This window comes from Chelon labrosus (genome assembly GCF_963514085.1).
Source record: "Chelon labrosus genome assembly, chromosome: 3".
In the NCBI taxonomy this organism is placed as follows: domain Eukaryota; kingdom Metazoa; phylum Chordata; class Actinopteri; order Mugiliformes; family Mugilidae; genus Chelon; species Chelon labrosus.
Window position 1 is genome coordinate 23,968,839 of NC_140339.1, and position 13,492 is coordinate 23,982,330.

Genomic DNA, 13,492 nt, shown 5'->3' on the forward strand with positions numbered 1-13,492 from the left:
CATCTATTTCATAGTAGCTTGAATTTGGATGTACTTTTTGATGTGTCACCTCCCAAAGCGTGAATCACATTGTTGTTGGAATGACACGCTCACAGTATAAATAAAGGTGTGTAGTAACTGACTTTTAAGAAGGAGATGTGTGATACACGCACAATGTACTATGACCATTAAAGAGTATACGAGTTACATTCTTTTATTAGTGGTATTTGAAAAGCATGGGAATAGGGATGTACAAAAGTAAATTTAGAGCTACAAGAGAAAAGGCACAGGCTAAATATTGGAGACCATCTTACTTGTCAACCTGCTAAATGCAGGAGGGTGACTGACACCTGATATTTCACAAACACTGCCTGGCAGGGGGGACCCACAGGGAAGGTAACACACCACCCGTTTACTGAGAAAGGCTCGCACTCTCACTCTACATTACATTACCCCCACCACACACACACACACACCATGTCCACAGATGGCTGGTATGACAGTGCGCTGCTCTAGTATCATGCTGTTAAATTTGAATCCACGGGACTAGGCAGTGCAGCAGACCTCCAGACTATCTGGAGTCAGGGGGAATATTTCAGAGGCACTTTATTTATATCAGCAAGGGGCACCGCTTTTCCCACCACTAAAATTAGCTCGGGTAAATACTTAAGTTGACTACGCACAGCGCTAACAGAACAATAAAGATGGAGAACTATTCTAAAGATTAACATAAGTTCACACACCAACGAACACTGCCACAAAATGAAAGGCAACCTTTCCTCCTTATTCACGTATTTCTCAGAAACTAATAAGCAGATGGATTTACTGTAATGTAACCGAATACCTCTGAATGTTTGTCCACATTGGGCTTGTTAATTGCATGACTTAGCTGCAGCAATCTTCTCGGTTACTGAATGTCGCTGTTTTGTGGTGAGCCTAATGGCTGACCCTAAGTAAACAGAATAGAGTTTTGAGGATTTGAATGGCAATAGTGAAGTAAAGTGAAAGGGAGCCGTATTATCACACCATGCAGCACTTCACATTGCCTTAAATGTAAAAATTTTCTTGGTTGAGTGAGTCAAAGATTTAAACTGTAGCATAAGGTCAATATTAATGTGTTTGTTACTCTATACATGACAGTGAAAAGTCAATTGAGCAGTCAAACCAAAACAGGATGTACAGGATCTACTCAACTATTATGTACCAGTTCAACAACATTTAAGTTGAATCCAGAAAGTTCTTTTAAAAGTCACCCGAGGGACAGGCATCTTAAAAACAAATGCTTATTTGAGAACCATTAGCCTCTCCAAGACAATCTAAACTCTCAGGAAATTCAGTTCATTCCTGAGTTTCAGGGAGCATCCACTGATTCCAGTTAAAAAAAACGTAACACTCACCTTATTGTTTTGACATGGGCTCTTTGGAGTATTACTCCCTTTGTGGCTTGTGTTAACATCAGTAACAGAGCCAGGGAATTTAGCTGGACAGCAAGGAGACAAATGAATGTGTACATGTGGAGAGCAAGGGCTGCTGAGATTTGGATTTGAAACGTGACATGAAATTCCAGTGTTAGGGTAGGGAACCTCAAGGGAAAAGCTCCTTTGAAAGGCGCGATGACAGTGGTTTTCCTCAGGCCTTTCTTGGCCTTTTCCTGATGAACAGACTTTATGGTTTGTCTCTGAAGGTTTAGCTGAGGAAAACAAACAAGCTGAGGTACTACGATACAGTTTTTTGTGAGCGTCTTGATCACCCTCAGGGTGTGTGGTTGGGTAATGTGCATCAGGATATTCCACATTGACTGTAGCCGTGGCTGAAGATCCCTTCCCCAATAACATTGGTCTCTGGTGGGCAAAGTGCAGCAGCACGCTGCTAGAGTGCCGATTTGATCTGTCTAAAACAGATGACAGTTCCATAACTTTACTCCATTTGTCCTCTATTTTGGATTGTGGTTCATCCTGTAAAGGAATATTAAACTGCACCATGTGTTTCGTGTCCCTGAACTCAGCTGAACAGCTTCCTTTTGCGTGACGATGGCCACTTACTGCCGTGGTGGTGGACCCTTTGCAAGTCAGTTCCTCATTGTCTTGTGAGAATTCACTGGCAGATGTCTGAAGAGATGACTGATTAGCCCCCTTCACTGGTGGAAGAACAGGCAGAGCCACTGGACTTACAGGGGAAGCAGGTGGAGTGCTGCAGGGGCTTTTTGGAAATATAACCAAGGAGGAGCACCGTCTTAGTGGGACCTTGGACTTGCAGCAGAGTAAACTCCTCTCCTGGGTGGTCCTGTGCTTTTCTGAAGTCTCTGGTTCAAAGATGCTGTTGCTGCTACAGTACCCAGCATCGCTGGCCATGCTGCTGCTGCATGAACCTCCGTCAGAGCAGGTACCTGCTCCTCCTTCACTAACTCCTGGGTCTCCATCCTCTACATTGCCATCTAGCTCTCCACTGAGCTTTCCACAGGGCTGCAGAGAGATCTGCAGAATGCTCTTCTTATGAGATCCTCCAGTGTTGACGCGCGGTATGAATACTGAAGAGTACCGACTATTAGCATAGTCTGGTGACAGAGGAGTCACCTTGAAGTGGACAGAGCTGTGCGCCAGACTCTCTGCGGGGCTATGAGCTGACACACCGACTCCACTCGCCTCACCATGGCTACTGAGGCTTTCTGACAGAGGGTCCGTATTGCTTCTCCTTGACGCAAAGTGCAAGCGGAGCCGACGTGCCATTCGCTTAACTCTCTAATCCCTGCAGTGCCAGCGAGGGCTGCATGATCAAACTTGCTGCTAGGAAAAAAGGAGAGCGAAGCAACTGCTCCAAACTCCGCTCTGTGATCACAATCATTAGTGGCTGCACATTGCCAAAATAGCTCTGGTGACAACCTACATTCCTGTCCAGGCTGATCTCAGCTTTTAGTCAGAGGAGGTCAGTGGTTCTGTTTGGAGATATGACCCAAACACACAACCTTTGAAACTAGAGTAGTCCCCTAGGTTAGCTCCTTCAAGGAGCTTAAACTACTACACGGAAAAACAAAATGACAACAAAATATAAAACACAGCGCTTCCACTTCTGACCTGCCTTAAAACCTTAGCTTAGCTCCTGAGGTTTAAACCATACCACATGTCCGCTGCAGACACCTCACTTTACCCTTACGGGAAAAAAACAACATGCTGAATCGTACACCGAAGCTCTGGTAAACTGTTACATCTGCTTTAGGCCACTCACTCAAGATTCAACTTCCTGCTGGAGCTATGCTTCTAATGTTTCTGCTGCTCTGTGCCCCCACAAATATTTTTACCCACTGCTATTGAATTACAGGAAATCAAAGAGAAAGACTTTCAACATAGTTCTGAGTCAAAGCGAGGACTGGGTTGCAAAATCACATAGCACAAGATTAAAAAAATAAAAAATAAAAAATAAAAAAACACAGCATGCAAAAACATGTAAGACAGAGACTCATGCAGAGGTACAACCAAAGCCATTTAAGATTTTAGAAAATGCTAACTTTGCTAGAAAAAACTCCTTCAGGGATCGGTCTGTGTCACATTATCTGCTATGATTACAGAAAACACCAGAAAGAACTGCGACTGCAGTGACATTACAGCGACGTGACACCTGTTATACGACACCTCATGTAACAGTCAGCTCTGGTCCGATTTCCTCTCTATGGCTGTTGACAGTATTTATTAATGGCAGCCTATTGTGAGCCAGGCTGGTCTATTTCAAACCATTACTCTGCTTCCAAATCAGTTTCCGTATAACGTTTAATAGTAAGAGGTATAGCCAGGATAAGGACATGACTCACAGGAGAACCCTCATTGCTACAGCAGAACTCGTCACCAATTTTTTTTTTAAAAATGACCGACTGACAGGAACCCTTGTGAATGACTATCAGTCATGTGGTCAAAGGCAGGTATAATTAGGCAATAAGATAAGATGGGTGACGCACACCATACGTTTATGCCAAGTCATACAGTACAGCATGATGTATTGTGCTAATAATGAAGCCAAAATGACCAAACTGAACGTCACTCTCAAGAGAAACACCCAAGGGCAAGTTATATTTAATAAACTCTGCAGAGAAGGTGTCTGAGGTGAAGTCCTTACAAACTATGTCAATGAAGTGTGGTTATAGTAGTGGCTGGAGCTAAGACAAAACAAGAGGTGGCTCTGTTGTTCAGCAGGTGTAGCTATGAAGATTGAGTATTTAACTTTTTGACATTCTGCAACCAGCCTTACCACAACTAAGAGGCAAAACAATCTAGCTGAGTTTGCTCTGACTGAGGATGCATAGAAAATATGTCCATCTGAAGTGATAAGGAGGTATCTGAGGTACTTGAGGTTGAAATATCAGACTGAAACTCAGTAAATCAGCTGTCCCACATCATATTTATATTGACTGCTGTTCACTGCATTGACCTGCTCTTATTTTAACTTGTAAGTGCACAAATACTTCTCTTTGTAAATACTGCCATTTGTATAAAAAGGTGCATAATTTGATATGTTTATCTCGCACAAAATAGTCCTATCCACATCACCTGTAGTCTCTTCTTACCTTATTATAACTATACCATATATAAGTACACAGTGAGTAATGTGTTACCATAGTTACCACAGTTCTTGTATGTGTGTAAATACATGAAAAAGTTTCCCAACATTTATATATATATATATATATATATTTACACACTTTAACAGCGGCAACCACTAATGACACTGTTCCATAAGAGTCTATTTGACATTGTCACATCCAGCTCTTGTAACCACCATATTTGTTTTTATAGTTATTTCTGTACTTTCATCTATCAGTAACAGTACATTCACTGTAAGTTATAGTTGCTGCTAAGGTAATGTTTTCAGACCTGGTATTAACAGGCCTCCTGAGTGATCTGATAGCAACTGGACAGTACAGGTGTGAACACACCCAGGATGCATAGAGATCTGATCACTCAGACCACATTTAGAGATGGTCTAGTGACTTTAAAATGCGTTATTTCTTCCAGGGTCACATGGAAATAATTTCACCCTCTCTTTCTGTATGTATGTATGTATGTATGTATGTATATAAAATGATGGATCAAGTTTCCATGTGTTTTTTTTTTCTCAATGCAAATTTGAAGTGGCCTAAAGGGAAAAAGTATCTTATTTAGTTGTTTATACTTTATGTCTAAATGCGTCATTCACTGGTGTCTGTGAGCATCTCCAGCTGGTCTACAAACAACTTGGAATGAGGAACAACAGCAAGATTACATTAGATAATGAGGTTTAACCTGCTCAGCAAGCAGAAGTGCTGAACTCTGCATTAATAAAGTACACTTATATTTTTCTCCTAGCATATACAAAATGATAACTACACTCCAAAATACGAGTCTTGTGTTATGTAATCAATTGTTGGAACTCTACCAGGCATACTGCGTGTATTGTTAATATTTTACTATAGAGGAAGTATCCAAATATACTGCAGGGAATTTTTATTTTGTATTTCTTTGTGAACTGGGGTTAATACAAGTATTGAGGAGAAAACGTGACTATTCGGTGTGTAAATGTTTAACAAAGTTAAGCATAAATTGGATGTAACTGGTTTTCAAGATGCTGTGAGAAAAAATGTTAATCAGAGCAATCTCATAATGTGCTCAAACTATGCAAAGATGAACCAAATTCATCACCGGGAACGTTGTTGATGTTTTTCTCCAGCTACATATCTTGTAGAGGACAGACCAATGATTCAGTTTCTTTCACAGACTAAGGTACTGGCAACACAACAACGAAGACACTTCCTGGATTCTCTGCGCAGTTCTCAGAGCAGCAGTAACACACACCTTCAATAGTGCCAACACACCCTCCAAATTTCTACCAAATCTACGTGGAGCTCAACAAAGCGCACGTAAATCGGTCACACCCAAGTTTACATCATCACGTCACCATGTGATGTACTGACACGTTCTAGAAATACCAGCACGACTACAAACAACACAATATACAAACTCTTTTAGGATGGCAGGAGAGTAATCAGAAACATAACATAACTGTTATTTGTGGAACGCCCTCACTTGCCTTTGGGTACACCAGTCTAAACAGACAACCTTTAATATAACAATCTCATCTTCATAAAGGTTATGGTATTCAGCATTTGTTTCAAATAACTGAAAGAGCTGTTGATTCATCTATGTTTTCATGTTGGAGGCTGTGGTTTGTGGTACTATTGAATGGTATTGTGTTGTATCGACACGTGTTTCTATTATTTTGACCAACCCATTTTAGTCAGTGCGCTGGGCTAAATAACAGAAACACTTTACTGTTTCATTCATTCCAGTTTCCTCCAAAATGATCATACTGTTGATTTACCACTTTTCCTACATGGTTTCAACATAAACTGAACATTATAACAGTCACGAGGAGGAGGATTTATTGCATGTTGTTATATTAGAACACAAACGTTTTTACCAGTGTACCTAATGAACTGACATAAACTTGTGCAATTACAAATAAATGGTTTCAAATGGCTGCTTGACATAAGGCTGTGCACTGACTTGTTCTCCTAAGAATTTTAATTAGCAGTTATAATGCCCTCACCAGCAGGGCAAGTTGATTGAGCACAGTATAGCCCTGGAGGGGCTTGATAGTTCCCTCAAAAACTGCTACTACTACGACATGAACACTAAAAATACAGAGAACAGAGAACATCATAATATTAAGAAAGGCTCACCAGTAAATCAATGTTGGGCTTTACTTGCTACTGAATGTGTCTTTGCTTATACCTTGAATACAGCCAATTTACTATTTGCCCTCCAATTTTATTCACAATTCTGGGGTACATATGGGTAATTTAGAGAGGAACATTCATTAACTGCATTTCTCATTCAATATGCAATATGATTAAAGTGGTGTTTGGTGTGGTCAAAGTCAGGACATGTTGACTGAACAGTGTGTACGTTATATTCAGATACAGACAGTTAGCAGGACGTCTCAGACAGAAGACAGCGGTGCTGTCACTGAGGCCTGCCTAACACATGTGTCCCAGGACGCTGCTGTGCATCAAGAAACTGGGTCAGCAGTTCAACTGATATCCTGCTACAACCAGGCACTCCTAAAATCTTTAATGTTACTGAGCACCTACTGTGTAATCAATAAGAGAATACTAGACACTGACAGTGTTACATATTCACTTGACTCTCCTGACTCAATCTACAAGCACCTAATAACCCAGAACACCAAGCTGCAGCTGCTGCTGCTAGGTGCCATCATTACACATAATATCTCCCTCTTCTGCATGATATTCAATGCCACATGTGATCCGTAATCCTTTAAACCTCCATCTACGTGGAAGTGACAGGCATTAGGATGTCCTCAAGATAGCCAGATTTGCCCGTATTTACTGCTGGAGATAATAAGGTATCCCAGTTTTCCAACATATCAAACATCATGGCAAAATAAGGGCTGCTGTATCTTCGACAAACAGAAAGTTAACCTTGCACTGCCCGGAGGATACCCTTATCTACAAAAATATGACACACTCCCTTGTTAAGCACTTGTGATGCATACAATAGACTTATCAATTCAATATCAATTATGTTTTCAATTATGTCTTACAGCCGCTCTGCACATCTCACTGTTTCCACGGCAAACTTGTTCCTGGCTTAACGTCCTCTGAGTGTCCAAGATGCAGAGTGTGTCTCAACTGTCAGTTAAGACCTGTCTATCTACAAGAAAGCAGCTCTTAAAATTGATTTTCCAATACCTTCTTCATTATGTAATCTTTTTAAAACCACTCAACAGAGCCAGCAGATCCGTCAATGAAGAGCTTGTCCGGAGCTTTTAATCACAACACACAGAACACACCAAACCGTAACTAGAACTGCCATTTGTCCTGCAGAGAAAGTTACTCACCTTCCTAGATCATTTATGAACAGCAATGGCTGTTTTACATGCGAATTCTGCGCTGTGCTACAATTAAGATTAAGTTAATCGAGGACAGAAAATCAAGCAGATTTGGAGCTTTTCTTTTGTCATATGTCTGTCAGACGAAACAAGAAAAACCATCTTAGACTGATCAAGCACTTTTTCACAATGTTTTCACTAACCAAATGACTGAGCAGGGCTGGAAACATGTAGAGAATCTAGATTTTGTGGTGTCTGTGATAGTGACAGGCTCTCATTTCTGTCGAGCAATCGGTTTATTTAGACAACAGCAAGCAACGTTAGCCAGCTGGTAAAAATCCAATGTGTAATCGCTTAAATTAAGATGTTAGCAGTTAGCAAACCATCTCGCCAATGTGGACAAATAAAGTGAAATGCCATTCCCACATTGTATCTGTGCAGTCCTTTATATTCAGTTACATGTTATTTTTATGTCACGATTACACTATTTTCACTCCCCATAAAACATAAAATTAGCTAATGAGTAGCTAGCAAAGAAGCATGCTCAGTTTTCAACGTAGAAACCCCTGAAAATAAAGAATGTCACTGATGTCTATTTTAACTTTTAACTACTTTAACAAAGACTGGAGATAAAGATGCTGCTACTAACTGTCCCGCTCACTCCAATCTGCGGGGATAAACATTTGAATCAACCTACTTTCCGTGAAGATGCATGTAAACAGTTGTTGTGAAGAGACATTCAAAAGAAGAAAATCTGTCTAGTTCGCGAGTTAAGCAGTTACATTCAGTCCAATGAAATAATTTAAAGGTTGAATGAAACAACTTACCAGGCGGTTCTCGTCAAACACCTCCAACAGCAGACGATGCTTCCTGGGATCAACCTGTAACGCGACGTACGCTGTTAAGTCAAAGTTGCTTTACCACCCAATGAAAGTAAAATACTCGTCAAAGGCCAAACGTGATGAGTTTTAGCATTTTAGTACACACTAAATGAAATTCAAGCACATTTTGAAACGTGTATTTTAAGCTCACTTACTCGGAAAAAGAACTCTTCGTTCCATTTTGGGTCCAGTGTCTTCCGGTAAGAGATGAGAAAAAAAGATAAATTAAATATCCATAAAGTCAAAAAAAATAAGACAAGTTTAACTGAAAACGCAGGTGTTCACCTTTTTTATTGTTTTAGTTTGAAGACTGGTGAGTTCTCCATTGATGGGGTCATAGAGGGACAGCCTTGTATATGGATCACTGCAACAGAAAAATACACACCAAGATTCATAGACATTCATGTATTTTGATAAAATACTTAAACAGTATGACATATTTTATCATCAGGTTGTGCGGTTCTTCTGTCTCTAAAGGAAGTGGGCTGCTGTGATCAGATCAGATGCCACTTAACGACCTAACAAACCATAACATCCGACTACTCACTGCTCGTGCAGTGCTGACTACAATTTGTAGTTTAGAATGATTTGTTACACTGTGCAGTAAAACCACATCCATCAGTGAGCTCACATTATTCATTACCAACTCTTCCTGGCAGCAGTGCTAGGTCATTTGTAATGTATTAGGGAACGGGTGTTACATTAGGGCTATAATAATACAGCCATTTTGGTCATTACACAGACAATTAAGCAGGCAATAGAACAACAGTGGAGGCATAAAAGTGAACACTTCATAAACTCTCAATTCAAAGTCATTATCAGGTTAAATTTAAGGGTTTTGGAGACCTTAAAGCGGGCCCATTATGATAAATTTCAACTTTCACTTTATGTTCTGGGACTCCAGCAGAGTTACTCAATACAAATAACTGTGTGTTAATTCCATACTGGATGTTATGGTCAGAATATGAGAGTTGACATCACAAACATTCACATCAGGACGTCTCTGTTTGGTAAATATTCATTTATATTCATATACATGCCAATGAGATGACTTTAGAGTTTAAGGAGAGACGGAAACAGAGTTGGCAGGACCTACAACATTTCTGTGAAAATGACAAAAAAAAAAAAAAACTATTCTGATAATCAAACATTTAAATAAATTCGAGGTAGATTCATTGCTATATTACAGAAGAGCTAAAATGCAAAGCTGATTACTTGATTAACTGATGAGTCAGAAACTACTTGGATAAGAAAGAATAACAAGAAATAACACGAGCTGAGCTTAAGTCAAGTTTCTCCAACTTACCTGGCTCCGAGAATATCTTTTTTAGCAAGCCCAATTCCACCAATGACTTTCACCTTTAGGATTCTGGATTCCGCCTGAGTCAAAATAAAAAATAAACAACAAAACAAAACAAAACAAAACAAAACAAAACAAAACATGAAATCGATTTTTGATCGTGACATAAGAGACCCAAATGGAGACACTCTATCTTATTCCATCTGTGTACATTGTACAGTGATGGTTATCTGTTGTACATGGTTAGTGCAAGTCATAGATAATGTACACACTAACATTGTCAGTTCATTGGGTACACTAATGAAAAAGAAGAATCAGATATAACAGTCCTGCATTAAACCTTAGCAGCATGAAGGTTATGGTATTCAGCATTTCTATCAAATAACTGAGAGAGCTGCTGAATCAACTGTGTTTTCATTTTGGAGGCTGTGGTTTGTAGTACTATTGCGTGGCACCAACACATGTTTCTAATATTTTGACCACCCCATTTTAGTCAGGGAGCTAGGCTAAATAACAGAAAGACTTTAGTGTTTAATTGATTCCAGTTTAACAGCACCACAAACTACGTCCTCCAAAAGGTTCTTACAGATGAATTACCACCTTTCTGACACTGTTTCAACATAAACATAACAGCTATGAGTCCAAGTTTGAGTTATATTAGATTGTATTAGATTCCTAATGAAGAGGCAAGGAAGTGTATATTATTTAGAGTTGGCATACAAGTTAGGTGTGTTTGCAAAAGTAAGAATGCCAGAAATCAACAATAGGAGCAACAAAACTGGTGAGGGGTGACATAAATACGTGTTTAATGTGACTCCTTGTCACATGCCTGCTGTTCACATCCCCCTGGTTGGTCTCTGGATGATGTAACATCCTGACCATACCAGGCACTTCTGTACATTTCCCATCAGAACCATTAAATGCTTTTACTGTGGAGATCGTGATTCATCGTGCGATTTCGCAATCAGTCACATTGGTTTGTTACCCCAGGGCCCCATCAGATCTTTTCCCCCAGATCTAAGAGCACAGCTTATAAGAATAATTAGCAGGATAAGTGAGAGTTTGGCACATCTCAGTTTGGTGTCGAGAAAAACAGAGAGACGTTGACACCTTCTTCCTGAAAAGAAGTGGCGCTAATGCTGTAATTTGGCGTTTAGCATTAGCTGGTAAGTAGTAAAAGCAGATCAATTATATCGATTTTGTATAATAAGTAACGCGTTTGTGTAGTTGAGAAAGCACCAACATCGAAGTTGACCAGCTAATGAGTTATGGCTGGCTCGCCTAGCAGAAACTCTGGTTTGTGTGTGTTTAGTTAGCTTCAGTTAGCGTTGACTAGTTAGCCAGCGGGCTAACGACGGGATCACATGAGCAGCCTCGTTAATAAATGTGTAAGTTTACCTCATCTGTCTGAAGTCCTCGAATCTGTGGAGGAAGTGCAGCCATAATATCCTCGCCCCTCTGGTCCTCCCTGAGATCGTCAGGAAGAAGAAGAAGAAAAGGCAGAAGAAGTCCAAGAAGAAGAAGAAGAATTCCAAGAAGAAGACGGTCGTCCAGACAACAGGGACACTCCTGAGGCGTTCGCTTACTACTCTCTTTTATTTCCTTCCGATGTTTACGCTGGTAGAAACCGTGAACCTGAACTAGTGGTTAGCTGTGACACTAACGTCACTCCCCCTATCCATCCTCCTCCTCCTCCTACTTTTTCTTCCTCTCCCTCCTTCCTCCTCCCCTCCTTGTTTCATTGTCCGAGGAACCTAAACAAGAACCTCCGTGAGCGCACCTGAAGGCATCATCACTCTTTAAATGAACTGGAGAAGTAAGTTGTATCACCGTGTAGAATACTCCAAGTTTATATTAAGTGTTTATAAAGATTGTCAAACAAATGTAGTATAAATTAATTAATACTAATTAATTAACACTGTTGCCTAAATATTAGATTACATTTAACTTTATTTAATTATTCGTTCCCTGGGCTAAACAACAAGCCACAAGCCACAAGTCTCTTGATTAGATTTGCATATACAGTATTTCCTTACTTTGCATTAAAACAGTCAAAACCTCACTCAGATCAAGGGCACATGCACATTTTTACTCCATGAATTATTGTATATTTATTAAAAAAAAAACCTGCCCAGACAGTTCTAATTAAATAGTAATGTCTGATTTGTTTGCCATGTATGTTACATACAAGGAATTGTTGGTGCAATTAACAATGTAAGAAAAAATAAACAATCTTAAATGTACAAAATATACAAAAATATATAAAGAGTCTGGTAATAAACAGCAAAGAAACTAGCATGATTATGAATGGGTGTGCATAATAAAGCTAGGGAGAAATGCTCAGGAAAAGTACATAAGGAGGTACATTGTTACCTCTGTTTATATATATATATTATAAACTGTATCATTATCATTGCTGTATGCGCTCTTTATAAACTAAATCAAACTACTACTGCTTAACATTTTATTTTAACTACATACAGTTTAGCCTTATTAGAAGATAATACAGACTGGGCATGAAGTGGAGTAAACGTATATTTCCCTCTAAATATAAAGCACTTAAAAATTGTTACTGTAATACTTTATGCTATTATCCCTGACACTGAATGTGTCAGTCTGCAGACAGTGCCTATAAAAAGCTTTCATCCCCTTCGGGTGTTTCCCCCTTTAAATAAAATATGTATAAGTAATGTCAAATAATTAAAAAATATATATAGGAACATAAGTGATTACATAGTCACTGGTTATTCAGTATCTCCAGCTACAATTACACCATGAAGACAAAATAACACTCTTAGCAACTCAGCAAGAGAAGGTTATTGAAATGTTTAAGTCAGGGGATGGATACAAAAACATTTCCATGTCACTGAACGTACCCTGGAGTTCAGTCAAATCCATCATTAAGAAATAGAAGGTACTTGGCACATTTGTAAATCTGATTAGAGCAGGACGTCCTCATACAATGAGAGACAATGCAAGAAGGAGACTAGTGAAGAAGGCCTACAAGATAGATATGACTACTATAAAGTTTTGAAACCAATACCGATATCAGCTTTTCCAATATCAGGAAAAGCTTTGATACCATGTTTGCCCAGTGTTTTTATCTCTGTGCTGATTTCCTGAAAAGGCAGTTAATATATGCAGCACAGCAGCTGATTGACAGTTAATAAATGAACATGCTAGTTTCTGAAGAGTGACTTAGTACTGAAACCTAATCTTTCTCAAAGGAAACTGAAAGCAATCGTAAGGAAGTAAAACTAAACTCATGCAGCGACATACAGACGCAGACTATTTCCTGTGGTAAAGAGTGAAAAATTAATCTGATGGTCTCATCATGCATGGCTGGCTGCTGCTGACACTGTGTGCAGATGTACTGTAGTTCCGGTTCAACACTGAATGAATATCATATCTAGTTCAAATGTACACTGTCTGGCCAAAATTAAAGTCGCCACCTGGA

At 39.5% G+C, this 13,492-nt stretch overlaps 2 protein-coding genes across 2 annotated transcripts in view; both read right to left on the reverse strand.

Moving 5' to 3' along the window:
- nedd4a (NEDD4 E3 ubiquitin protein ligase a) overlaps positions 1-11,650 on the reverse strand; it is a 29,071-nt gene extending 17,421 nt beyond the window's left edge. Inside the window, exons 1-5 of the mRNA XM_084541557.1 lie at positions 11,434-11,650; positions 10,042-10,115; positions 9,021-9,099; positions 8,891-8,929; positions 8,682-8,735 (exon numbers count right to left, since the gene is read on the reverse strand). Coding sequence (XP_084397683.1) covers positions 8,682-8,735; positions 8,891-8,929; positions 9,021-9,099; positions 10,042-10,115; positions 11,434-11,478 — 291 coding nt within the window. The 5' untranslated portion in view covers positions 11,479-11,650. The remainder of the gene's footprint in view (positions 1-8,681; positions 8,736-8,890; positions 8,930-9,020; positions 9,100-10,041; positions 10,116-11,433) is intronic.
- On the reverse strand, positions 887-2,871 carry LOC311486097 (E3 ubiquitin-protein ligase NEDD4-like; the record flags this gene model as incomplete). The annotated part of the gene is made up of 3 exons (XM_084541860.1): positions 1,730-2,871; positions 1,377-1,459; positions 887-928 (listed from the first exon to the last, which is right to left on the reverse strand). The coding sequence occupies exons 1-3, from the start codon at positions 2,703-2,705 to the stop codon at positions 887-889; spliced, it is 1,101 nt and encodes a 366-aa protein (XP_084397986.1). The 5' UTR covers positions 2,706-2,871.
- Positions 11,651-13,492: the final 1,842 nt, after the last annotated feature.